Below are 12,893 nucleotides of genomic sequence, written 5' to 3' on the forward strand. Positions count from 1 at the left end.
CTTGTGGTCTGTGTCCAGTGATTTATAATAAGCATAACTGGGACACACAGACTTAACACATTGTGCAGATGATCAGAAGTCAATCTGTATGAACATCAGATGCCATATCAGTCACTCATGAAATCTAACTAAAAAGTTTAAAAATCTATTCTGTCACCAGCTTGCTCTACTGCACCCATCTCTCTGTCTCCCACTTCCACCTCCTCTGCACCTCCGACAATCTCGATAGGAGCCTCCTCCGCGTTGGTTAAGTGCGCCATGGAAGGTGGGCCTCCTCCTGTCCTCCCCCTCTGCCTCTTATTGTGGGCTCTCTTTTCCTGCAATGAGCGACACAAGTGGAGTTTGAGCAAGAATGTTGGAGTGAGTGTAGAGAATCCATAGCATAGATGCTTAGAGGGAGACAAAGATGGAGTGAGGTGCCAATACCAAGGGCCCTCCCTGTGCATTGTTAGTTGTTATTGCATAACAGTGATAGTGAGTGTGGGGGTGCATAGTAGAATGGTGGAGTGAGTCTGTACATAGAGAGAGAGAGAGATGAGACCAAAGAGCAATTTTACTCCAGCCTCAAACAATCCCTGTACCGAGTCCCAATGGGCGACAAGCTGATCCACCTTGGCGACTTTAACACCAAAGTTGGAAAGGACACAGACCTCTGGGGACGGGGTAGGGAAAGCCAGCTCCAACGGTACCCTCCTCTTGACGAAATGCTTAGAATATGGCCTTGTCATAACCAACACCTTGTTCCGTCAGAGAGACAAGTACAAGGCTTCATGGCAACATGCTCACTCCAAGCACTGGCATCTGCTGGAGTACGTCATTGTCCGAGCGAGGGACCACATAAATCGCGCTATGACCAGAGCTGATGACTGCTAGACAGACAACCGCCTAATCCGCTCTGTCATCTCCATCAATGTAGTCCCAAAACAGCGGCGGCAACAGAAACAATGCCGCAGGAAAATCAACACTGGAGCACTCAAAGACCTGCTAAGAAAACTCTATTCAGCCTGTGCCTCACAACCAACCTGACGACTTCCAGTGATTCAGAGACGCAGCCTGGCCTGCACTCAAGGCCTCCATAATCAGCACCTGTGACGAGACGCTCGGTCACTCGACCAGGAAACACCAAGACTGGTTCGACGAGAACGACCGGGAGATCTGGGAGCTAATAAGCCACAAGCGCAAGGCATTCCTGATCTGGAAACAACAACAGAACTCGAGGCAAGAAAGCAGCTCTACAGACGCCTGAAGGCCGAGGTCCAACAAAAAACTCGCGACCTAAAGAACAGATGATGGGTAGAGAAAGTGCAGCTAGCCAACCACCATGACGTGTGTAGATTCTTTAGCGCAATCAAGACCACCTATGGCCCAAGCACCCAAGGTCCTACCCCACTGTGGGCCAAGAATGGAGAGGTACTCATCAAGGAGAGGGAGGCAGTCAGTGCCCGCTGGAAGGAGCACTTTGAAGATCTCCTTAACCGAGACACTGTCTTCAACGTGAGTGTCCTCAACTCCATCCCACAGCATGCAACCCGCCACCACCTCAGCACAATCCCAGCCCGGCATGAGGTTGAAAAGGCCATCAGACAACTGAAGAACAACAAGGCCTCAGGAGCAGATGGAATCCCCGCTGAGGTGTTAAAGCAGGCGGGGAAGCATTATTGGCACGAATACATTAACTCATTTCCCTTATTTGGAGGGAGAGCATGCCAGGGGATCTCTGAGAAGCCGTAATCGTGACCATCTTCAAGAAAGGTGACAAGTCCGATTGCGGTAATTACAGAGGAGTTTCCCTGTTGTCTGCCACAGGGAAAGTCATTGCAATAATCCTCCTCAATTGCCTTCTCCCAGTGGCTGAAGAGCTCCTCCCAGAGTTGCAATGTGGATTCCGCCCACTAAGGAGCACAATGAACATGATCTTCACCGCGCGTCAATTACAAGAGATATGCAGGGAACAGCACCAACTGCTGTACATGGCCTTCTTTGACCTCACAAAGGCCTTTGACACTGTCAACCATGAGGGATTATGGAGTGTCCTCCTCAAATTCGGCTGCCCTCAAAAGTTTGTCACGATCCTCCGCGTGCTTCACAACAACATGCAAGCCACGATCCTGACCAACAGTTCTACCACAGACCCAATTCACGTACAGTCCGGGGTCAAGCAAGGCTGTGTCATCGCACCAACGCTCTTCTCGATCTTCCTTGCTGCAATGCTCCATCTCACCCTCAGTGAGCGCCCCGCTGGAGTGGAGCTAATCTACAGAACAAATGGGAAACTGTTCAACCTCCGTCACCTCCAGTCCAGATCCAAGGTCATCCCATCCTTGCAGTATGCAGACGAAGCTTAAATCTGCGCACACTCTGAGGTTGAACTCCAAACCATCGTCGGCACCTTCACTGAGAGCATGGGCTTTACACTAAATATCCGTAAGACAAAGGTCCTCTACCAACCTGCCCCCGCCACACAGTACTGACCCCCGATTATCAAAATCCATGACGAGGCCTTGGACAATGAAGACCACTATCCATACCTCGGGAGCCTACTGTCAACAAGGGCAGACGTCGATGGCGAAGTCCCACACCGCCTTCAGTGTGCCAGTGCAGCCTTCCGTCACCTGAGGGACAGAGTGTTTGATGACCAGGGACTCAAGCCCGGCACCAAGCTCATGGTCTACAGAGCAGTAGTGATACCCGCCCTCCTGTATGCTTTAGAGACATGGATCATGTACAGCAGGCACCTCAAAGCACTGGAGAGGTACTACCAACGCTGCCTTCGCAAGATCCTGCAAATCCATTGCCAAATCCATTGGCAGGATAGGCGCACCAACATCAGTGTTCTTGCTCAGGCCAACATCCCCAGCATCGAGGCTTTGACCATGCTTGATCAGCTGCAATGGACAGGCTACATCCTCCGCATGCCCGATACGAGACTCCCAAAACAAGCGCTCTACTCGGAGCTCCGACACGGCAATAGAGCCCCAGGTGGGCAGATGAAACGCTTCAAGGACACCCTCAAAGCCTCCTTGAAAAAGTGCAACATCCCCACCGACACCTGGGAATCCCCGGCCCAAGACCGCACAAAGTGGAGGAGAAGCATCCGGGAAGGCGACGAACACCTCGAGTCTCTTCGCTGGAAGCAAGCAGAAGCCAAGCGCAAACAACGGAAGGAGCGCACGTCAACACAAGCACCACACCCACCCGTCCCTTCAACCACCGTCTGCCCCACCTGTGACAGAGACTGTAGGTCCCACATTGGACTCATCAGTCACCTGAGAAATAATTTTTAGTGTGGAAGCAAGTCATCCTCGGTTCCGAGGGACTGCCTAAGAAGAAGAAGAGAGAGAGGGTTGGTAAGGGTGCAAGGCATGTAAAGATAAGTTGGGATGTGCAGGAGTAGGTTGATAATGCAGAGTGCTCGTGATGAGAGGAGATGGGAAGCAGATTGCAGGTTAAGTGTGATGTTATACTCACTTTTGCTGAGCGTAGCAGGTCGTTGAAACTTTTCCTGCACTGAACCCAGGTGCGTGAACACAAAGACCTGACGCTATGACGCTAACCTCCTCAGCAATTTGCAGCCAGACTGCCTTAGTTTGCTGAGACTTCCTCTATCCATTGGAGGGGAACAGAACCTCCTTGTGCCCTCTCACTCCCTCCACAAGAGTATGGAGGGAGTCATCATCAAATCTGGGAGAAGCCTTGGCTCTTGAAGTGGTCATCTCACTATCAGTAACACTGAGAAGCATCAGAATATGAATGAAACACCACAAGGCTGCGTGGGCTCCTTAGGTGCAGCTGAATGGAAGACGTCAGCAGAGGCGAGCATCAGACACGAACCCACTGATTGGGCCGGGTAATGGTTAACTCACAATCGTTATTTCAATATGGCTTAAACTGGCACCGGGACCGGAACCCACCGACCAGCCAACCCGACGCGAACCAGCTTCCTATGGCAAAATCTCAGCCTATGTTTTTAATCTCTATCTATATGTCTCATGCTATTTATCTGTTAACCAACAACAACAATAACTTGTATTTATATAGTGCCTTTAACGTAGTGAAACATCCCAAGGCGCTGCACAAGAGTATTTTAAGACAATAAAAAAAAAATTGACACCGATCCACATAAGGTTAAATTAAGGCAGGTGACCAACAGCTTGGGCAAACTGGTAGGTTTTAAGGAGCGTCTTAAAGGAGGAAAGAGAGGTAGCGAGGCAGACAGGTTAAGGCTGGGAATTGCAGAGCTTAGGGCCTAGGTCACAGAAGGCACGGCCACCAAAGGTTGAGCGATTATAATCAGGGATCCTCAAGAGGTCAGAATTATAGGAGCGCAGATATCTCTGTGGCGGGGGTGGGGGGGGTGGTTGTGGGGCTGAAGGAGATTACAGAGATAGGAAGGGGCGAGGCCATGGAGGGATTTGAAAACAAGGATGTGAATTTTGAAATCGAGGCGCTGCTTAACCGGGAGCCAATGTAGGTCAGCGAGCACAGGGGTGATGGGTGAATGGGACTTGGTGCAAGTTAGGACATGGGCAGCCGAGTTTTGGATGACCTCAAGTTTACGTAGGGTGAAATGTGGGAGGCAAGCCAGGAGTGCATTGGAGTAGTCAAGTCTAGAGGTAACAAAGGCATGGATAAGGATTTCAGCAGCGGATGAGCGGAGGCAAGGGCGGAGATGGGCGATGTTACAGAGGTAGAAGTAGGTGGTCTTTGTTATGCTGCAGATATGTGGTCGGAAGCTCATTTCAGGGTCAAATATGACACCAAGGTTTCAAACAGTGTGGTTCAGCCTCAGACTGTATGTCGGACAAGCAGTCACTCAAATGTTTTAATTATTGCATGTCAATACTTTGTAACAATCTGTGGTTGGTGCATTGCTAATTTATGCAGTTGCTGGAGTTTTAGCTCATTTAAATTACTGGCAGAGCGGAATTCAGGCACCACCTGCAGTTTTCATTCACAGTGTAGCCAGCAATTTTTATTTGGTTTTTTTTACACACCAGAAAGTCGGAACAGCTTCCCTAATTTACAATCAATGACCCAGATTTTGCTGTAATAATAACAGCGAGGTTATCAGTTCCGTTATTGCAGGGTAAATTTGGCAGCAATTCTGGCGTCGACACATGCACAGTTAAACGTGGAAATCCAGAACTTGCTGTCAGAGTTACCCTGCTCCTTCACATGGTGCGCTGTTGCAGTCCTCGCCAATAGACTCGGCACTGAAATCACTTAAAGTACTTACCCACTAGTTCTGCACCAAAGATAGCTGAAAAGTTAGGGTTGGTATATTTTGAGTAAGTGAGTTTTATGGCATAAAGAGTGATAGTTACTGCTGAACAACCGCTCTGGCCCTGAAAAATTAATTTTACAAGTGTGGAGTGTCGTTCCCTCAGAATAAATTAATTTTGTTGCAATTTTAAAAAAAATTAAAATTACATTTTGTTTTAGTTTTTCTGTTTGTCTCATTTATTTCTCTCTCCCTTAATCCCATCTGTAATTCCCAATTGTTCACTTCCTGTACATGATTTAAATGTAATTTATATTTTCCTTTTTTACTTCCTGCTTTAGACTGTACATGAAGTTACTTCAGTCTGATTGGTTGAAGAGCCTCGCTGTTGCTTGACATGCTCACAGATGCCATAGATCCCCTGTAGAGTGTGCTGCACTGAAACAGATCCCAGATGATTGGAAGTTTCTGCTGACAAGCCCGCAAAAAGTCTGTGTGTAACTGTACGCGAGATGAATGGCAAAAGCCATTCCTTCGCCGTTGAGAGCACTGTTCGGGCCATTTTCTACTCCAGTTCAGCTTAAGGATATAAAAGTTGTCTGGCCTGCCTAAAGCTGTTGTCAGGTCAGACTGTGCATACACACAGCGCACTGTCCATGTACAGTGCGTCTGAGTCCTGCTCTTCCAACATTTTGTGGAAATTGGTGCCTTTACTTGCATCAAAGTCTTTTGAAGCAATTCAGCTTCAGCAAAATTGAAACAACAAAGAATTTGAGATTATGTAGATATATATATATATATATTATAGACAGACTGTACATACATGTATATTCCACAACCTAGACAAGTAGGTCAGGAAATGTTGCAATGAGATGTTGCAATGACTTTGTTAATAATCAGTTTATTCGTATGAATTTTACAGTGTCGTATTCATATGAATGTTCTATTTCAAAAAACCTGATTGACACACTGTAATATATCTAATGTGTTCTGTTGGTTTTATTGCTTCTTGTCCTATGTTGTGTTGATTAAAACAACCTCCTTTTATGTAGGCATACAACACTAGAGTAGGAGATAAAGGAACACAGCTTTCTGGTGGTCAGAAACAGAGAATAGCCATTGCCCGAGCCCTTATACGGAAGCCAAAGATCCTACTCCTTGATGAAGCAACGTCTGCCTTGGACAATGAAAGTGAAAAGGTTATGATCTTGATTTTTCAACTGTATTAAGTAAATAACATCATAGTTATGGTACTGATATTTGACCATATAAAAGTTTAATTGGTCTAATTATCCAAGTCCAGTGAGTCTTGGATTCTTCCATGGTATAAAGATCTGATATTGCACTATCAGCCATTTAGCTTATGTTCTTTGAAGATGAAGTATATATTGGTTTTAGCATAGCAAAAATGGAGTCTCATTGGTCTATATCACATTGCTATTTGTGGGAGCTTGCTGTTTGCAAATTGGCTGCTGTGTTTCCTACATAAAAACGAGGACTACAATTCAAAAGTACTTCATTGGTTGTAAACCACTTTGGGACGTCCTCTGGTTGTCAAAGGCGCTATATAAATGTAAATCTTTCTTTCTTTTTATATGTTACCATATTTGTTAAGAGTCTAGAATGGGAGCAGCCAGCAGAGTGAACAGACTTTCATTACATCAGTCTGGGCTGGATTCAAATTTATATTTGAGAGGATAAGGACAAAATGAAAGTGCTTAATATTTGTTAGCACAGTCATGGTATGAGTAAACTATATAGCATTAAATACCACGAAAGCAGACCTATGCAACCCACTCCGCACTATCATAGTTTTGGATGTTGAGCTTAACTGTTTCATGTTTAAGTATTTCTTCAGTTTCTCATCTTACTGCGGACCATTCACTTTGAACTATATGATGGCATTTTTAAAAAGCTAGCAGGTCAAGATTGATCATTTTGTGCCAGGCACATTGTAAAACACATTTGCTACAATTGTATTCATGCTATTAATATCAAACCTAGCATTTATTTTCTTTACCTTTTTGCAGATTGTCCAGCAAGCCTTGGATGAAGCTAGGCAGGGCCGAACTTGTATAATCATTGCCCACCGGTTGTCGACTATCCAAAATGCTGACATTATAGCTGTGATACAGAATGGTAGAGTCGTGGAAATGGGAACACACAACCAGCTCCTGGCAAAAGAGGGAGCCTATCATGCACTTGTCCACGCACAGGTTCAAAATTAATGAAAAACTTAAACAGATTGATTTCTAATGGCATTGGAGTGAATTTCCTTGGAGCTTCTCCGGCTCCGCTGTCATAACTCCGGCAGTAGTCCCGAGGAAATTCAACCCTTATTTGTTTAGTAGATGTTAAATTTGAATGTGAGATATTTTGTCAGAGTTTGTCGCCATACTCATGAGCATTCATGTTTAAAGATTACAATCCAATTGTGCTGGTGCAATTTGATGAATTCTTCTTCAAAAAAGTAACATTTTGAATATTTCTCTTGAATGTTTCCTGTATTTTCCTTCAAAAAATTGAATACTCAGATGGTCAAATAACAGATCATTTGTTAATGCCCATTTGGAACATACAATTGTATTTTTTGAAATATCAGTTAAAAGGCTCCAATGTATTTTTGTTTCATTATTCACTATTGTAATATATATGATACAAATTCCATCCGGGAGGAGGGTGGGGCGCAATTCGGGGCAGAATCTGGATCTATCAGGTTTCCGCCCCTCCAAATTGAACTCAGTGCAGGAGGGATGGTTACTTCTTAGGGATAACTTTAGGGCCATGTTCCTGGGCTACACTGAGAATTCTGTCCAGCTTACCCTTGGTAGGCCCAGTAAGATTTTCACTGCTTAGAGCAGGCATGGGTTCTCTTCTGGGCCTAGAGAAGGACCCAACACCTTAGAAAAGAATGGTAATCAAAGATTGATTACCATAGAAGAGATGGTCCAGGTAGGTACTTTTTAAATTGCAGAGGCTGCAGCGATGGCCCTTCCCTTTAAGGGAGGGAAGGAGCCTTTGAACGCAGCAGCGCTGCATGGCCCAGTGTGCAGCACTGCTGAAGTCTCCGCCCCGCTCTCCGACGTTAACGCCCTAAGAAGGAAGTGGAACGCTTGATTTAGCACTCCACTTCCCTCTTGGGGAGCTAAAACTCAATTTTGCGTTTGCCGCACTAATTGGCGCCGGGCAGTGAGGTTAGCGCCCAGGCAATGTTAGCGCCCAAAATGGTTGATACCAAATTTTTACCCCTATGTAATTCTATGCAATGTGGAAATTATTACTGTAAAAGTATAACTGTGAAAATCTAATTAAATGAAACTTGAGCTAAACATCATCTATCTGCAGATTTGAATACATACTAAGGAAATCCAGTGATTAAAGACAGTCTAAAGTTAGTTTCAAAGTATGTGGAGCTGTTAAATCAAAACTGGGGCTTTCGATGGTTTCTGTGTGTCAGAACTACATAATCTCTCTTTTCCAGTTAAGATTTTTCTTCTGTCCTTTAAATGTGGCATTTGTTTGGTCAGCGAAAGTTAAAGTGAGTAATTTGCTAAATTTTAATCAGACTTGAGGCATTTTTGAAATTTAAAACCAAACTACACAAATTATTGTATCTTTTTCTTGTAACACTGATCATGTCATTAAACTATAAAGTGAACTAGCGACATTTTGCATCAGAACAGAGTGCCTCACAAAGTGGTAGGACGGATATTGATTAAATCTGAGATTTACTAAGCAGTGAGCTCTCAGTTTCAGGTGTATTACAATGGTCAGGTGGCAAGTAGAAATCAGGTCCTTCTGCACCATCAGGCAGGGCAGCAAAGCTCAGACCTGCTGAAAATCACCTAGTCAACTCTTTCACACTCTACTACTCAGCAGAAACTTGGACGTAGGTGACCAACCTCTTGGTTGTAGACATAGGTGTAACCACAGGGGCTGGGGCTGGGTGACAAATGTTTTGTCCACCTTTCCCCTGCTCCAATTTCAGGACAAATGTAGGAAGTCACACAACACCATGTTATAGTCCAACAGCTTTATTTGAAAGCACAAGCTTTCGGAGTGCTGCTCCTTCGTCAGTTGAAGTGAAGAGAAGCATACAGGCACAGCATATATAGTCAGAGAGAACTGTCAGATGATTACAGGTAATCTTTCTAACTGCCCTTTATCACACCTCGGCAGAGAGATAATCACAGCAATCAAAGGTGTGAATGGTGTCCAAAAAGGTCAGTCAGGAAAACATTACACCAAAGAACAATGAGGTGGGGTCACAAGGGGTCAAATGTAGCAGATGCTGGGGTCTGTATGAAAAACAGAAAAAAACAAAAAACTTTGCTGGAAATCACAGCAGGTCCGGCCGCATCTGTGCAGAGAGAACAAGCCAATGACGACTCGAGTCTGGATGACTCTACATCAGGCGGGGTTACATGTAGCGTGACATGAACACAAGTCCATAGGAAGGGAAAGAGGGCTGAAAATAAAATATTATTGATTTTAGAAAGAAAAAAACACCTTCAAGCTCCATTACATGGTAAACAGCAGCTTGTTTCAGAAGGCTGTTTCCATTCAGTATCAGTTCTTTTGACTCTCAGGAAGTGCTTCCACTTTAGTTTCAGTACTGTCATTGTGTTTTCTCTACGTGATGCTTGAGCCTTCCCAGTTGATTCATCTCAATAGGCTATTCTGGGTAAATATTCTTAATTACTCGATTAATCAAATAGGAACATACAATGCTGGGAAAGATCACTGCACCTCACCCAACCAGTCCCAGTGTTACTCTTTTCAAGATTTTAAAATTTTGAGTTTCCAACGGTGTTTGTCTGGAGATGCAGTGATGCTATTAAATATTGTTTTAATCTCAATGTCTTGATATCAGTGTACAAATATTTTTCTTCAAAATTATTTTAGATTTTTACATAAGAACATAAGAAATAGGAGCAGGAGTAGGCCAATCGGCCCCTCGAGCCTGCTCCGCCATTCAATAAGATCATGGCTGATCTGATCCTAACTGCCAATCCACTATCACAGAACCATCTCCTGCATCTAACAGAATTAGACACACGAAATAGGAGCAGGATCAGGCTACACGGCCCCTGGGCCCGCTCCGCTAACCACAGGGCCATGACCGATCCGAACCTAGACTCATGTCCAAATTCCTGCCCGCTCCCCGTAACCCTTAATTCCCTTTACTTCTAGGAAACTGTCTATTTCTGTTTTAAATTTATGTAATGATGTAGCTTCTACAGTTTTTTGGGGCAGCATATTCCATGGACCTACCACCTTCTGAGTGAAGTAGTTCCTCCTCATCTCAGTTTTGAAAGAGCAGCCCCTTATTCTAAGACTATGCCCCCTAGTTCTAGTTTCACCCATCATCGGGAACATCTTCCCTGCATCCACCCGATCCAACCCCTTCACAATCTTATATATTTCAATAAGATCGCCTCTCATTCTTCTGAACTCCAATGAGTAGAGTCCCAATCTACTCAACCTCTCCTCATATGTCCATCCCCTCATCCCCGGGATTAACCGAGTGAACCTTCTTTGTACTGACTCGAGAGCAAGTATGTCCTTTCTTAAGTATGGACACCAAAACTGTATGCAGTATTCCAGGTGCGGTCTCACCAATACCTTGTACAACTGAAGCAATACCTCCCTATTTTTATATTCTATCCCCCTAGCAATGAAAGCCAACATTCCATTGGCCTTCTTAATCACTTGCTGCACCTGCATACTAACATTTTGAGTTTCGTGCACCAGGACCCCCAGATCCCTTTGTACTTCAGTACTTTCCAGTTTCTTGCCATTAAGATAATAACTTGCTCTACGATTTTTCCTGCCAAAGTGCATAACCTCACACTTTCCAGTATTGTATTCCATCTGCCAAATCTCTGCCCACTTACTTAGCCTGTCTATGTCCCCTTGAAGGTTTTTTATGTCCTCCTCACTCACTACTTTCCCCCCCATCTTAGTATCATCTGCAAACTTTGATATGTTACACTGGGTCCCCTCCTCCAAATTGTTAATATAGATTGTAAAGAGTTGGGGACCCAGCACTGACCCCTGCGGAACACCACTAGTTACTGATTGCCAGTCTGAGAATGAACCATTTATCCCAACTCTCTGCCTTCTGTTAGATAGCCAATCCTCTATCCATGCCAGAATATTACCCCCAATCCTGTGATTTTTTATCTTAAGCAATAATCTTTTGTGTGGCACCTTGTCAAATGCCTTTTGGAAGTCTAAATACACTACGTCCACTGGTTCCCCTTTATCCATCCTATATGTTACTTCCTCAAAGAACTCCAGCAAATTTGTCAAACATGACTTCCCCTTCATAAAACCATGCTGACTTTGTCCTATTAAATTATGAATATCCAAATGTCCTGTTACTGTCTCCTTAATAATGGACTCCAAAATTTTACCTACCACAGATGTTAGGCTAACCGGTCTATAGTTTCCAGCCTTCTGTCTACTGCCCTTTTTAAATAAGGATGTTACATTAGCAGTTTTCCAGTCTGCCGGGACCATTGCCGAGTCCAGGGAGTTTTGGAAAATTATTACCAATGCATCCACAATCCCTACCGCCACTTCCCTCAAGACCCTAGGATGTAAGCCATCAGGTCCAGGTGATTTATCCGCCTTGAGTCCCATTATTTTACCGAGTACCACTTCCTTAGTGATTTTGATAGTGTTTAGCTCCTCCCCCCCTTTAGCCCCCTGTTTGTCCAGTGTTGGGATATTCTTAGTGTCTTCTACTGTAAAGGCTGATGTAAAATATTCATTCAGTGTTTTTGCCATCTCCATATTTCCCACCATTAATTTCCCGGTCTCATCCTCTAAGGGACCAACATTTACTTCAGCCACCCTTTTTCTTTTTATATAACTATAAAAACTCTTACTATCTGTTTTTATATTTTTTGCTAATTTACTTTCATAATCTATCTTCCCTTTCTTAATCAATGTTTTTGTTATTTTTTGCTGTCTTTTAAAGTTTTCCCAATCCTCTATCCTCCCACTAGATTTGGCTACCTTATATGCCCTTGTTTTTAGTCGAATACTATCCTTAATTTCTTTACTTAGCCATGGATGGCTGTCTTTTCTTTTACACTCTTTTCTTCTCAGTGGAATATATACTTTTTGGAAGTTGTAAAATAACTCCTTAAATGTACACCACTGATCATGTATCGTCTTACCCTTTAATCTATTTTCCCAGTCCACTCTACTCAATTCCGCTCTCATACCTTCATAGTCTCCTTTATTCAAGCTTAGCACGCTTGTTTGAGATCCAACCTTCTCACCCTCTAATTGAATATGGAATTCAACCATGTTATGGTTACTCATTCCAAGGGGATCCTTTACTAGGACATTTTTAATTAATCTTGTCTCGTTACACAGGACCAGATCTAAGGTTGCCTGCCCCCTGGTCGGTTCAGTTACATACTGCTCAAGAAACCCATCCCTAATACACTCAATGAACTCATCCTCAAGGCAGCCCTGCCCAATTTGATTTGTCCAATTAATATGATAGTTAAAATCCCCCATAATTATAGATGTTCCCTTATTACAAGCCTCAACTATTTCCTGATTGATACTCCGTCCAACAGAGTTGCCACAGTTCGGAGGCCTATAGACTACGCCCACTAGTGTTTTTTTCCCCTTATTATTCCTTACCTCC

The 12,893-nt window shown here is 44.0% G+C and overlaps 1 protein-coding gene across 1 annotated transcript in view; it reads left to right on the forward strand.

Moving 5' to 3' along the window:
- abcb5 (ATP-binding cassette, sub-family B (MDR/TAP), member 5) overlaps window positions 1–10,062 on the forward strand; it is a 211,491-nt gene extending 201,429 nt beyond the window's left edge. Inside the window, exons 25-26 of the mRNA XM_085989371.1 lie at window positions 6,274–6,420; window positions 7,252–10,062. Of these exons, the coding sequence (XP_085845497.1) occupies window positions 6,274–6,420; window positions 7,252–7,449 (345 nt within the window). The 3' untranslated portion in view covers window positions 7,450–10,062. The remainder of the gene's footprint in view (window positions 1–6,273; window positions 6,421–7,251) is intronic.
- Window positions 10,063–12,893: the final 2,831 nt, after the last annotated feature.

Source organism: Somniosus microcephalus, chromosome 5, assembly GCF_052327205.1.
Source record: "Somniosus microcephalus isolate GS21.2 chromosome 5, FLI_Smic_1.0, whole genome shotgun sequence".
Classification (NCBI taxonomy): domain Eukaryota; kingdom Metazoa; phylum Chordata; class Chondrichthyes; order Squaliformes; family Somniosidae; genus Somniosus; species Somniosus microcephalus.